The sequence below is a fragment of the Manacus vitellinus genome, unplaced genomic scaffold (assembly GCF_001715985.3).
Source record: "Manacus vitellinus isolate BGI_N305 unplaced genomic scaffold, ASM171598v3 scaffold_12_pilon, whole genome shotgun sequence".
Classification (NCBI taxonomy): domain Eukaryota; kingdom Metazoa; phylum Chordata; class Aves; order Passeriformes; family Pipridae; genus Manacus; species Manacus vitellinus.
Genome location: NW_021938949.1, coordinates 17,536,144 through 17,549,106, shown reverse-complemented (window position 1 = coordinate 17,549,106; position 12,963 = coordinate 17,536,144). Strand labels below are relative to the sequence as shown.

Below are 12,963 nucleotides of genomic sequence, written 5' to 3'. Positions count from 1 at the left end.
CCCGCTCCTGCCACCCCGCTCCTGCCACCCCAGTCCTGCCGCCCCAGTCCTGCTGCCCCACTCCTGCCATCCCACTTCCGCAGGCAAAGAGGAAGCGCTGGGCCCCGCGGGATGGTGCTGAGCTCCCTCACCCTGCCCGTGAGCTGCACAGCTCGGCACTGCTGAGGCCAGGCAGGTCCGGGGGGTCTCGCTGGGCAACATGTGGTGCCCAGCTCCAGTCTCAGCCCCATGAATAACCAGCCCCAATCGTGCCAGGTGTCATGATCCACCTCTTCGCGTGGTGTTGGCAGTAGGTAATCCTGCCGTGCTCTCCACAGGGCTGTGGAGCTTGGCCAGGGCGTTCCCTTGGATCCCTGTCCCTGCAGGTTTGGCAGAGATGTGGGGTCAGGGGTGGGTTATGCCAGATGAGCTTTGTTGGGGACTGTTATTAGGACACAGCCCTTCTGGGGGCTTCCTGAGCTGGGAACTCCAAGCATCTTCTCAGCACTGTGACCATTAGTGAGGCTGGTGCTGCTCCCAACCCTTGGATGTCAGTGCACTCCTTCCCTGTAACTTCCCAAGCCACCCTTGTACCTGTGCTCACACAACTCTGCAGACCTGGTAAGCACCCAAAACATCCTTCTGAGCTTCAGCTGTAGGAGGGGACGTAGTGGCCCCTGCCACTGTCCCAGCCTTGAGCATCCACCCCCCACCATGGCATGCCAGCGTTGGTGTGTCTGCAGGACAGGTGGCGGGTCATCAAAATCTCAGCTGGTCAAATGTTTGCGACCCTCAGGGTTCAGATGAGGCTCTGGCAGGGCAGAGCGTGTGTGCCGGGGGGGTGTGGGTGCTGGGACACTTGGCTGTGTGGATACAGCATCCTCCAGGCAGGGGCGTCCCCGTCACCACTGCCCTGGGGTCGGTTCCCACGGTGGGGTTGTTCTGAGGGACAGGGGGCTCTTGCCCCTGTGTGCAAGGAGGCATCCACTGTGCCAGGTGGCCTTTCCAAAGGGCCACGCGGCATGAAACGTATCCCTGGGAATCAAGGCCACACCACCCAGCTCTGCAGGGCAGGAGGTGGGAGGTGGATGTCTCGTCTCAAAACCCATCTCAGGTGTCACGGCGGGAAACACTGTTGGGTCCCTGGCTGAGCGGGTTGTTTGTGGAGGCTCAGGCAGACACCTGACCTGGCCGGATCAGGAAGCGCAGTGTAAACATGAGGGATCACATCTGAGTCTCTTCGGGCAGCGTCTGCGGGGCTCTGCTGGCAAATGCCCCCTGAGAGCTCACAGTTTGTTCTAGGGATGTAGCCAGGATGGTTCCATCTGCTTTCCCGGCCGTGCTGGCACGCTGAGGAAAGGATCACTTCCTTGAGGGCTCCTGCCTGTGCACAGGGAAGTTGTGGGGCCAGGATGGACCAGCTCAGTGGTCCCTCTGCAAAACCTCAGCGCAGGGGTCCTGTGTGGGACCCCTGGAAGCTGGGGACCAGAGGTGGCTGGTGTCCCCCCTCGAGGGACCAGTGCAGAGTGATGGGATGCAGTTTGTAGGACCCTTCCTCCTGGGTCTTGCTCATGCTCCAGACCTGTTCCCCATCCCTACTGCAGCCCCCTGCCCACCCACCAGGTGCAGGCAGAGGAACCTCCCTTTGGCAGGTAAGGGGTTAAGAGGTCTGTACCAAGCTGTGAGGGCTGGAGGAAGTGCTGCAGGAACCGCTGCTCCCTGTCAGGCCTCAAAAGGAAGCTGTGCAAGGAGAGGAAACCCGGGGCTCCTGTACGCAGCTCCCTCCCCTTCGAGGGTGTCTGCCTGGTTTTGTGGGGTGTCCACTGCTCCAGACACCTGCTGCAGCTCTCTGTGATGCCAGTGGCTGCCATGGGCACACAGTCATGGTGGCACCCATGAAACACCTGCCATTGCCATTGCTCAAGGGTTGGACTTGGCTCTGGGTGTGCCAGGAAGCTCCTGGTCCTGGTGGCCACTTGAGGTCGGATATCTGAGCAGGTCTGGCTGATGCAGGGTGTCTCAGTGCCCCACAGGTACAGTGCTCAGCTGTGGAGTAGCAGTGGGATGTTTCCCACTACTGCACAGTGGGATTCTGGATTTGGAGCTGTCATGAAGTTCCTTGGCTGCATGTCCATGTGGGAAGCTTGCTGCCTCAGTCAGCCACAGCCTGACCCTGTGGTGCTTCACAGACCAACAGCTTTTGTCCCATCCCAGACTCCCTGACCTCAGTTTTTATCACAAAGTCCTCTGAGCCCTTCCCTCAGTGGCAGAGCCCAGGGCTGGGACAGTTCTGGGGAGAGGCAGTGCTGGGAGCCAGGATGCTCCTGCCTGCCATCCTCCAGCCCCAGCAGGGGACTGCACCTCGTGTTGGAAGCAGGAGCAGCCACATTGTCCTGGCCATCCCACAGAGTAGGACCCTACAAATGTGCCTCTGGCACAATCCCATTGGTATTGGCAGCCTCCAGGTCTCCATCGGCATGGGAGCTCCACTGGGGCTGAGGGTCTCTAGCCATGCAGTGCCAATGTCTCCCCTCCAGCTGTGCTCTGGCCATGGCATCAGGCCTCACCATAACAGAGGCAACTCCTGACATGAGTTTTCCCTCTCCATCCTAGGCATGGATTGGGGGTATCCGAGCAGGCTCCATCGCATCCTGTGGGAACCATGTGAAGTCCAGCTGCTGCTGGATTGCATTCAATGCTGAGGCAGCAGGTGAGGCACAGGGGGTCCCCTGCACAGCTCGTGGGGTGGGATGGATTTGTCCCAAATCATCCATCGTGGGGGGGTCAGCCCCACGGACACCAGAGACACGAGGGTGAGGGGAGGAGGCTTTCCCTGAGATCTTCAAAAGTGCTGCAAGTCCCACACCTCTTGGCTTGCATTTCAAAGCTGGGTGCCCCTCAATGTATCCCAGGCTGGGGGATTCCTGGGAGCATCCCATAGGGAACGGTCAGGCTGGTGGGTGGCTGGTGACCTGCTCCTGTGCCCTCTTCTGTAGGTGTGTTGGGCATTGTGCCGCTGGAGTGCGAGGATGGGGGCAAGAGGACCGTGTCCCAGCTCTGCTGCCACTCAGGTGGGTGTCAGGTCCCACCTTCCACCTCCACAGGAGGCGTTTGGCCTCATGTGGGCTGTGCTGGGGGGCTCTGGTGCTGAGTCCCAGCCCTGGAGGCTGTGGTGGGCTGCCTGCCAGGCAAGGGGCATGGGGAGTTGCTGGATTCCCAGGGAACCATCACCCATGGGCAGGGTGACCCTCACAAGTCTCACAAGGCACCTGCAGCTATGCTGACCACAGAAGACTACCAGGCTGGAGCCGAATCGATCTGTGTTCCCTCATCTCTCAAGCTGCAACAAAGCCTGGACATGTAGCTCTTCCTCACGCTCTACTACGCACTCTTTCCACATTACTCATTGCACGCCCTGAAATTCCCAGTACACCCAGTGCCAGGCTGGGGATGGCATCACCACGGCTGTACCTGGCTGCAGTGGCGGGAGGAACAGGCTGGACCAGCAGCTCTGACGTGGACAGAGCAAGTGCTGCAGGGGACAGGCACTGGCAGCATCGCTGCTGGCAGAGGAACAGGGCTCTACCTCCTGCCCGGGCACGGGGAGGGTTTGTGGGGATCTCAGGGTGCCCCTCTCCTGGTTGTTGGAGCAGCAGTGCCAGCCTGGGGCGTGCTGACCACCCACTTCCCAAAAATTAGACCAGAGCAGCAAGATGGGACCCAGTCCCAGCACCACCTTCCTGTGTGTGTGCCCTGGCATGGCCAGAGGACTGCACAGTGTGCCCTGCCTGGGCCACCTTGGCCTCTGGCACCAGGAGCTTCCTTGTGTTGGCAAACCAGCCACTGAGCTCTGCTGCTTCCTCGGGAGTGCCAGAGGGGTGCATGGGAGCCAGCCCAACATCCATGGCCTCTTAATGGGATTAGCACGAGCCCTTTGAAGCCGTGCTGTGCCACGGCAGTGCCTCCATAGCAGGGAAGGGATTTTCTCTCCTCCCAGGCGGATGCAGCAGAGCGAGCTGCCTGCTCTTCGTGCCTCTGGGGCCTGTCTCCTGGAAGCAGGAAAGTACACAGTGACCTACTTTTCCGAGCGTGCCAAATGCATCCGAGGGGCTGCTGCTGATGGTGCCAGCGTTCCTCCCGCTGGGCCCTGCTGCCAGAGCTGCGAGGAGTGTCCCTGCTGCTGGCATCCCGAGCCAGGGTGTTACAAAGGGAGCCTTGTACCGGCATGGCTCCAGCAGGCCATGGCCTCCAGCATCTGGTCAGCACAGACAGCCTTGTGCTGTCCGTGCTGCTCCCTGTGCCTCAGGGGGACGTTCATCTGGACATCATAGCCACGTGTGGGTGGTGATGGGTTAGACAGGGAGATGCCTTCAGGGCCCCCATCCCCTGCCAAAGGGGTGCAAGACCTGCTGGACAGTGTGGATGGGCTCAGGCACTCACAGCAAAGCTGAGCTGCTCCAAAACGCCTCAGTGGGTCTGGATCTGCCCCTGGTTGCCCGTGTGTGTGTGTGTGTGTAGGGAAGGAATCAGGCTGGGGAAGAGGGAAGGGACTGCCACGCTGTCTGCAGGGGGAAGGTGGGGACAAACTTCTGCCCTTCTCCTTCCAGACGTGGTCACAGACTTTGACTTCTCACCCTTCGATCAGCTCCTGCTGGCCACAGGCTCTGCTGATGAGATGGTGAGTGCTCAGTGATAGGGGTCCCAAGGGGACACCCCATGTCCCTGGGATTCACTGTGGAGTCCTGGAGGAGATGGGGTTGGAATGATGGGAGTAAGAGGAGTGTGGGGTGGAGCATAGTTGGGGAGCAGAGTGGGACATCCCCAGGTTGTGGGGGACAGAGCAGATGGTGTCAGACAAGGATCAGCTTCTCCTGTCTGGGATCTGAGCTGCAACCAGGGGTCACCTGCTGTCCTCAGGGAACAAAGCCTGGAAAAGCAGCAAGCCCAGGCACCCAGCTGGGTCCTGCTCACCTGCCTGGGGACTGACCCACCTCTCCCTGGGGCTGCAGGTGAAGGTGTGGCGCCTGCCCGAGAGTGGCCAGGACATGCCCAGTGGTGCGGGGCTGACCCTGGGGCCTGGGGGGGGCCCAGTGGACGTGCTGCAGTTCCACCCCACAGCTGATGGAGTCCTGGCCAGCGGCGCAGGGAAGGGAGTCACCGTCTGGGACGTGGGGCAGCAGCAGCCCCTGACAGGTAGGCAAGGCCACGACTGCCTGAAATGTCGGTCTGCAGTGCTGGTGCCTGAGCCCAAGTCCTGACCTTGGTGTCGTGGAACAGGCAGCTGGGGTGGCTTTTTGGGCCGGGAGCACCGTAGTCCCTCGTGCCTGTGCACAGGCTCCCTACGCTCTGGTGCAGTGCTGTAAAAGGCACTGGTGCTGCCCAGGGTGTCCCTCTCCCTGCACGTCCCAGGGCGTGGGCAGATGTGGGTGCCGTGGGTGGTTGCTCACCCAGACCTCAGCTAACCTGAGAGCGAGAGGAGGTGGGTGGCAGCACAGGCCTGTGGGGCTCCAGCAGCTCAGGAATGCTCCCTGCACAGACACAGCAGTGTCCCACTGGGTCCTGGCTGCCACCAACCCTTCAGAAAGGACAGATCAGTTCCCCTGGGAAGTGTTCCAGGTGGGAGAGCGATGACTTCTGCCCCATCCGTGGGAGGGACCCTTCTTGACCCTGCTTTCCTCCTGCAGCCCTGGACTCCCACGGGGACCAGCTGCAGAGCCTGACCTGGAAGCGAGATGGCCACCTCCTTGGCACCTCCTGCAAGGTGAGTGGCACACGTGGGTGACTTCACTGTGGCACAGCATGACAGGGCTGGCCACCAGCTGCACCCTGGTGTGCTCGGTTTCATAGAATCAGGCTGGTTTGGGTTGGAAGGGACCTTAAAGTTCATCTCGTGGGCAGGGACACATTCCGCTAGACCAGGCTGCTCAGAGCTCCATCCAGCCTGGCCTTGAGCACTTCCAGGGGTGGGGAGTGTGGAGGGACGGGAAGTTTCGGGGTAGAGAAGGGCAGGAATGAGGTCGGCGGTACCGCTGGGATGTGGCACTAGATGGCGCCGGCCGCTCGCGGGGCTCGCACGGCGGCCGGGCGGGCAAGCTGGGCGGGCAACCTGAGCGTCCAAGCCAGGAGCCCCCCAGGCCATGCCTGGAGGCTGAGCAAGCAGGTCTGAGCACACAGACCCAGCCCGCAGGCTGAGAGCACGGCCCCCTCCCCGCGCCAAGGGCGCAGACGGTCCTGCGGAGCCGGTGGGCTCGGGATGGCGCTCGGAGGCCAAGGATGCAGAGAGTGCGGGCTAAGCTGGAGTCCCGGCTGTGGCTGGAGCCCCTGCCAAGCGTGCGGGTTGAGCACAGAGGGTACAACACCAAGCTGTGCCATCTGGGATGTGGGGCAGCCCCCGTGCTGTGCCGTGTGGCTGACGCAGTGTGTGCTCCCCAAACAGCACCCTGGCAGTAAGGCTGGCACCAGGGCACCCCTCTGCTGCCTCTGTGCCCTGCCAGCCCTTGTGAAGGGGGTCCCGTGCCCCCTTTGGTGCAGGGATGCCAGGCACGAGAGGGCTTGCTCCCCTCCAGCACTGCCAGGATGCCCAGCCCTGGCTGTACTTTAGGAGGCCCCCTCCTTCTCTGGGAGTAGAGTGTCTTGGAGTCCTGGTGAGGCTCTGGGGGTGCTGGGGGTGCACCCCTGCCCACAATGTGGGACAGGACTAGGAGGACACAGTGCAAGCCATCCATAGGAATAGACACTTCAGGCAGGAGAGTGATGGGCAGGAAGGAGAGGGGCTGCTCGCTGCAGCCTTCTGCCTAATACATCCTGACAATCCCACTGGCCCCAGGGTCCTTAACCCTCCTCTGTTTTCTTTTATCTCACCAGGACAAGAAACTGCGGATCTTTGACCCCCGAGCCAGCCCAGCTGCCTCCCAGGTACCATCCCCTCTGGCTGTGCTGCAGGCAGCCCTGCCCGACTTGGGTGTCTGCTGGGGGGGTGGGCTTTGGTCCCCCAAAACATCCCAGCTGGGGCAGGACTTGGGATAAGCAACATGGAGGCAGGGACTGAAGGCAGGGGGAATGGGGCTGCCTCCTTTTTGGCACCAGTGCCCTCCCACCCAGTTTGGTGATCTCCCCCAGTGCCCTGGCACACTGCAGGCAGCAATCCCGAGCCCAGGGGACGTAGGGGCTGTGGGCTCCCGGGCTGTTCAGGCCCCCAGGCTCTGTCCTGCCCTGCAGGAGCTGGACCAAAGGCTCTTGGGGATGAGGACCTGGCAAGAGTGAGGGCTGGGTGGCCAGATCTGCACAGCTCAGCAAATAACAGCAATTAGGAAATAAGCAGAGAACTTAAGCCTTGACGTCAAGTTCAAACAGCCTCTTATTAGAGGTTTCCTGTGGCTTGGGGGCTCTGGCTGCTGATGGCTGTGGGCCCAAAGGGAGGGATGCAGTGGAGAGTAGGGTGGGATGGCTGCAGCAGGCTCTGATGCTCCTGGTGCCTCTCCTGCTGCCCATGGGCTCAGGAAGCCACTGTGCTCAGGCACAGAGGTAACCCTGGGCACCAACTGGAGGGAGCCAGTGCTCCAGCACTGCACCAGGACTTTCCATCTGCTCCTGCCCACAACCTGGATTCCGAGCTCCTGTAAGGCCCCTGGGTGCTTCCTGTGGGTACAAATGGTGCCCTAACCCTTCAGGCAGCCTTATAAACACCCCACCACAATATATAAACATAAACCCAGTGGTGACACGTGCCGGCGAGCCAGGGCAAAGTGCTTCCAGCCCTCCAGTGGCCCCCGTGACACTCTCCTGCTCCAAGCTGCCACTTGGCAGGGCTGGAAGGTCCCACTACCTGGTCCCAAATTCATCCTGTGACTATCCATCCGTGGCCCCAGTGCTCCCCTCCCCGCCTCCCCCCACTTCTCCCCCTGCCAGACCTGTCAGCTTGTCTAACAGTGCTTCGGCGGAGCCGTGAGTGCGATGGGCTCGAGCCAAGTCTCCTGGGGAGGGTGGACTCTGTCTCGCTGAGCTATTAAAAATAACGTGTGAATGATGGTGGCTGTTCAAAGCAGGCAGCTCACTTCCCTCCACTGCTGTCTGATCCAGCCTGGGGCTGGGGATCCACGTTTGCCAAGAGAAATATGCACCTTCATTGCTGCAGCCCTGCCCCGGCCAGCTCGGAGTGGATGGAGATGTTTAGTCTTCGAGAAGTACTGTGCTGAAGGGGAAAACTTTAAAATGCCATAAATCCTCTGGAAGTTTGCGCAGAGCTTGCTTAGCCAAGGGGATTAGCACTCCTGGGTTTTGTTGTTTCTTTTTTTCCCCATTGCTGGAGGGCTGGTTAATTTGGAAATGCTCCTTCTCTCCCCCCGGGCCAGCGCGGTTACAGAACCAGGTGATGCCACAGCTGCGGTGCGGTGCCAGCACCTCGGGAGCTCCTGGCTTAGAACTTGCCTGTTTTTTTGCAGAGGTGAACGGTGGGATGGTTTTTCCAGCCAGGCTGGCCCCCACGGCGCCGCGGGCTGGGTTTCCTCTGCAGCGGGCGGAGGGCTCGGCACCGCCGGCTCTCCCCCGGCTCTCCGCGGCACTCGGTGGTGCCAAGAGCCGGCCTCGGCCTTGGGCTGCTCCTCCGGCTGGTTTTCTTAATTTGCCAAGCCTGCCTCATTAAACATTCCTTTTTTTAGAGCAGGGGGAGAAGAATGAGAAGGAGCTAAAATAAGAGGCTCAGGGAGGAGGGGTCTCTCCTCCTAGTACCTGATGCTGCTCTCGGGTATTGTGGATGCAGCACACATGGGGCAGCGACTGAGAGTGGGTGAAAAGGGTGACTGGCAGGCTGCCCACACCCCAGCCATGCCCTCGCCAGGGCCTGACCCCCCATTCCCGGCTACGCCCGTGGCAGCTATTTTGAGCATGTCCCAGTAGCAGGCAGGAGTGTGTGACGCAGTGAGAGCAGCGTGGACAGGGTCTGGCTGACCCCGTGGGGTGCCTGGTATGTACCCGGGGCCATGATTTCCCTTGGGAGAGCAGTGGCCTCATCCTGCTGGACGCTCAGCCCCTCGTTGCAGGCCCTTACTTGAGTGTTAGGGCTGTACTCACACAGTTGCTCTCCGTGCCTCCTTGGTACCCCTGTACTGGCAGTGTAGGTGCCAGGGCTGCAGTGGGTCCTGCTGTGCCGCCCCATGTAGCCATGCTGCTGCTGCCTGGCAGCAGGTCCTGGACCTGGGTCCAGGTTTGAGCTCTGCTGTCCTCCTGGAGAACCCTGTGAGTCCGCTGCCTTATCCCCTCCCAAGGCCACGCTGCCCCAGCCGCCTGCTCTCCCTCCCACAGGTGCTGGTGGTCGCCCTCCTCGCCTTGACCCTCTCCCTGGAAGCGAGTCACATCCTCTCCCTCGCGGCTTCAGCTCTGCCAGGGCTCAGCATCGCTGCTCCCGCCCTCGCCCTCCTGCAGTTCCTGTGCCAACCCCACCAAACCTCCATCCCATGTCCCCCTGGGCCGTGCCCTTGGTGGGACAGGGCACACAGTGCTGAGCAGGGAGTCAGTGCACTGGGAAGGTGCCCATAACCCAGCTGATCCCCAGGTGGGTCACCAGCACAGGGCAGGGGAGTGATTTGGGTACGCCGTGGGCTTCTACAGTGGCATCTCCACTTGCCCACTGCCCTGGCCACCTTCTCCTGGGTACAGAGCCCATGGGCCACATTCTGTCCCCCACACGCTCGTGCCAGGGGCTGTGTGTGCAACTGGCCAGCACCTGGCTCCCGGGACAGGGACACAACCAGGACAGGAGCTGACTCTGGGAAGCTGTGGGGCTGCTGCTGAGCACAGCTAGTGTGGGATGGAGAGGAGCTGGCTCTGTTCTCACGAGAAACTTCCTCTGCCGGCGTTTCGGCAGGACCGGGGGCGAGGGAACGGCCGCGCGCACCGGGCCGGCGCACGCTCCTGCTCGTGTTGTAATGAGCTGTTTTAATGAGCAGGGCCGAGGCTGAGGGTGCCTGGGGACAGCTGGGAGAGCGTCCCTGCAGGCCTGTCCCCACCGTGGGTTTGTCCCCCCACCCTGTGGACTGTGCTGGGGGCAGAACGCGGTGACGGGGCGCAGCTGGGGCTCACAGCCCAAGCATACCTGGTGCTGTCCCAGCCCAGCTCCAAGTCCCGGGGTGGGAGAGGGACTCCAGCCCTTCTCCCAAACCGTGGCCACCGTCCCATGGGTCACATCAGTCCCTGCCACAGTGGGAGATGCAGCAGGAAGAGGGTCTCCATGGGCAGCATCGCTGTGGTGGCAGGGTGATGCTGTGGCAAGGTGGAGATCCAGGTTGGAGTGACCCAGCTGTATCCACAGCCAGGAAGGACTCCATGGACCCCAACATGCCACCACTGCCCAGGGTCCAGCTGTCAGTCTGGGGCTGGCTGGGGACCACTCGTCATTGTCAGTGGAAGGCGCATCAGGACATAGAGAGACTTTTAGCCTTCCTCCCCCGACACCTCATCATCATGGTATCCCACGCTGGGGTCACCCCGGGGGTACCTGACTCCCAGCCTCGGCAGCGGCTTCCTCCGGGCTGGGGGAAGGTCCACAGCATCCCACATTCCCAAGGAGACCGTGGGAAGCTTTGAAAAAGTTGGCCTGACTCTGGGCTGCCTATTTATAGCACCGCACACTCGGCGCTCTCATGCTTCTGTTCCCCAGCGTAGCTGCACAGGACTGTTTATATTTCCTCTGCTCTGCTTCCCCCTCGGCCGTCCTTCCCAGGAATGCCGCTTGGTATGGCAGACACGGGGAAGTCGAGGAGGATTCGGCATGAGCCAGAGGCATCTCAAAGGATGTGGGTGTGTGGTGGCACCGGGTGGATAGGCCTGGATGCCGGTCCCTCCTGCTGGGAATGGCCTCGCCAGCTCAGGCCCACATGGGTTGGCATCTCCCTCCCAGCATTTTGGAAGCCCAAGCCTATGTCTGACCTGGGACTCCTGACAGGCTCCTACTCCAGAGGGCAGAGGTGTTTTGGGATTTGATAACAGCCTCGCAGCTGACGGGGTCGGAGGCTGCAGGAAGAGATGAGATGTGGGAGAGGAGGGATGGATGGGTGCTGATGGGTGCTGCAGCCTGCCCACCAAACAAGGCCAGCGAGTTCCCCCTCACCTGCCCAGGGATGGAGGTCATGCTTCCATCCTGGTCCTGTGTCCTGGCATTCGTGCCAAGGTAGGGGCTGTCTGGGTAGGATCCCACTCACCTTCCTGCCCTTGCTGGGCTGGCAGCATCCCGAGTGGAGGTGGGGGCTGCTCTGGCAGTGAGTGGGAGAGGCAGAGCCTAAGGATACCCAGCTCCCTGGGTCACGGGGGCACCACAGCAATGCTGCCCTGGCCAGTGGGATCAGGGAGGTGACATGGGCAGGAGGGGGCTTGTCCCACTCCATCCCTGCCATGACACAAACACCCCACACTCAGCAGTGGGCAGGGGCCAGTGCTGGCAGTGTGGTGGCTACTGGAGCATCCCTGCTGCCATGTGGGATCCCTTTGCTCCCCTGGAAAGACCAGATAGATCCTGGTCTCCTTGAGCTACAGGCAGAGACCAGGAGTGGGGCTGGCCTGGGAGAGGCTGCTCTGCTTTCCTGGCCACCTCTGGAGTAACTGGGACTTGGCAAGGAAGGGAGATCACTCACATTCTTGTTCAGAGAGGAGGACTCTGTGCATGGTTAACCCCCTCAGCTCCCTGGAATCTGTTCTTCCTGCCCCCAGCTGCCTCATAGGGTGTGGAAGGAGCAATGACTTCCCCATGTGCATGGAGCTGGAGGGCGTCAGTCCCTGGAGCCCCCCACAGTGCCCTGGCCAGGCAAGACCCCTCCTGCCCTGGCACCTGCTGGCAAAGGAATGGCTCAGCCTGGCTCTGGTGCCTCCTGTGCCCACGCAGATCCTGCTGCTGGGGTTGCTTCCCACGGGGATCAGATGCCTGCAGGCTGCTAGCCATGCTCATAGGCTGCTAGCCACAGGCACGGCTGAGCTGTCCCAGCCCCTGCCATCCACGGGGGCTCTGCCAAGGGCACAGTTGGGCCTCCCCCCCCCACCATCTGCCTCCTGTCCAGCCCCACGGCTATGCCCTCCCTGCCCTGCATCCGGCTGAGGGTGGACGGTTCCCGTGGAGACGGGGATCGCCTGGGAGCGGGAGCAGCCTTGGCTTTGTGTGGGGCTCTCCCAGGCAGCCGAAGGCAGCCGCTCCCCGCGGGCAGCTGTTACCAGCTTACCCGACCCCGCCGCTGCATCGCTGCCAACAGCTGCATCCCACACGCCAGGCCTGGCCCCCCCGCGGCCCCCTCCGTGTTGCACAGGGAGCAGGGCTGGGGACCCCTGTGGGTACCAGCGCCTTACCCCAGCCTGTGGTGGGAGGGATGGGTTGAGACTGGGAGGGGGATGGTGCTGGAAACTCTCCCCATGCAGCTGATCTGGCTCTGAGGAGGGAGTGCAGGCTGCCCCCAGCCTGGGCTGCCCAAAACCAGCTGAGCTGGACCCATGCAATGGGTGGGAGGAAGCTGGGCTGCCTGGGCACTGGCAGGGAACTGGGAGGCCTCCTTGGATCCCCAAGTGCTGGCCTGGAGCTGGTGGGCCCCTTGCAGCCTGCTGCTGGGACAAGCAGCTCGGAAGGGATGCCTGTCCTTTGGGCTGCGGCTGCTCCCCTGCTCCAAGGACACGGGTGGTTCCAGCATCACTCCAGGAAGGGTGCCAGGATCTCTGCCAAGCTCTGCCAGCCCCAGAGATCTGCAGCAGCCCCATGGCCACCCCAGGGCTCTGAGCTGACCAAACCACACCAGTGTCCACCCTCAGTGCCAGGTCACATTGCCCTGGCCCTGCCGAGACCCCCCACACCAGGGGACCGGACATGGGGCGGGGGGTCCCCAGGAGTGACTGCTGTCCGCCGGCTCACCTCTGGCAACATCTGCACAGCCGGGTGTCTGAGCGAGCCTGGAGCAGCCCAGCCTCCCACATACTTGCTGCCATACGTACTGCTGAGCCAGGATGGAACTAATG

The 12,963-nt window shown here is 61.9% G+C and overlaps 1 protein-coding gene across 1 annotated transcript in view; it reads left to right on the top strand.

Annotated features, from left to right (window-relative positions):
• Positions 1-111: 111 nt before the first annotated feature.
• Positions 112-12,963, top strand: part of CORO7 (coronin 7) — a 35,403-nt gene continuing 22,551 nt past the window's right edge. Inside the window, exons 1-7 of the mRNA XM_029957868.1 lie at positions 112-138; positions 2,593-2,689; positions 2,976-3,050; positions 4,587-4,657; positions 4,989-5,172; positions 5,664-5,740; positions 6,844-6,894. Coding sequence (XP_029813728.1) covers positions 112-138; positions 2,593-2,689; positions 2,976-3,050; positions 4,587-4,657; positions 4,989-5,172; positions 5,664-5,740; positions 6,844-6,894 — 582 coding nt within the window. The remainder of the gene's footprint in view (positions 139-2,592; positions 2,690-2,975; positions 3,051-4,586; positions 4,658-4,988; positions 5,173-5,663; positions 5,741-6,843; positions 6,895-12,963) is intronic.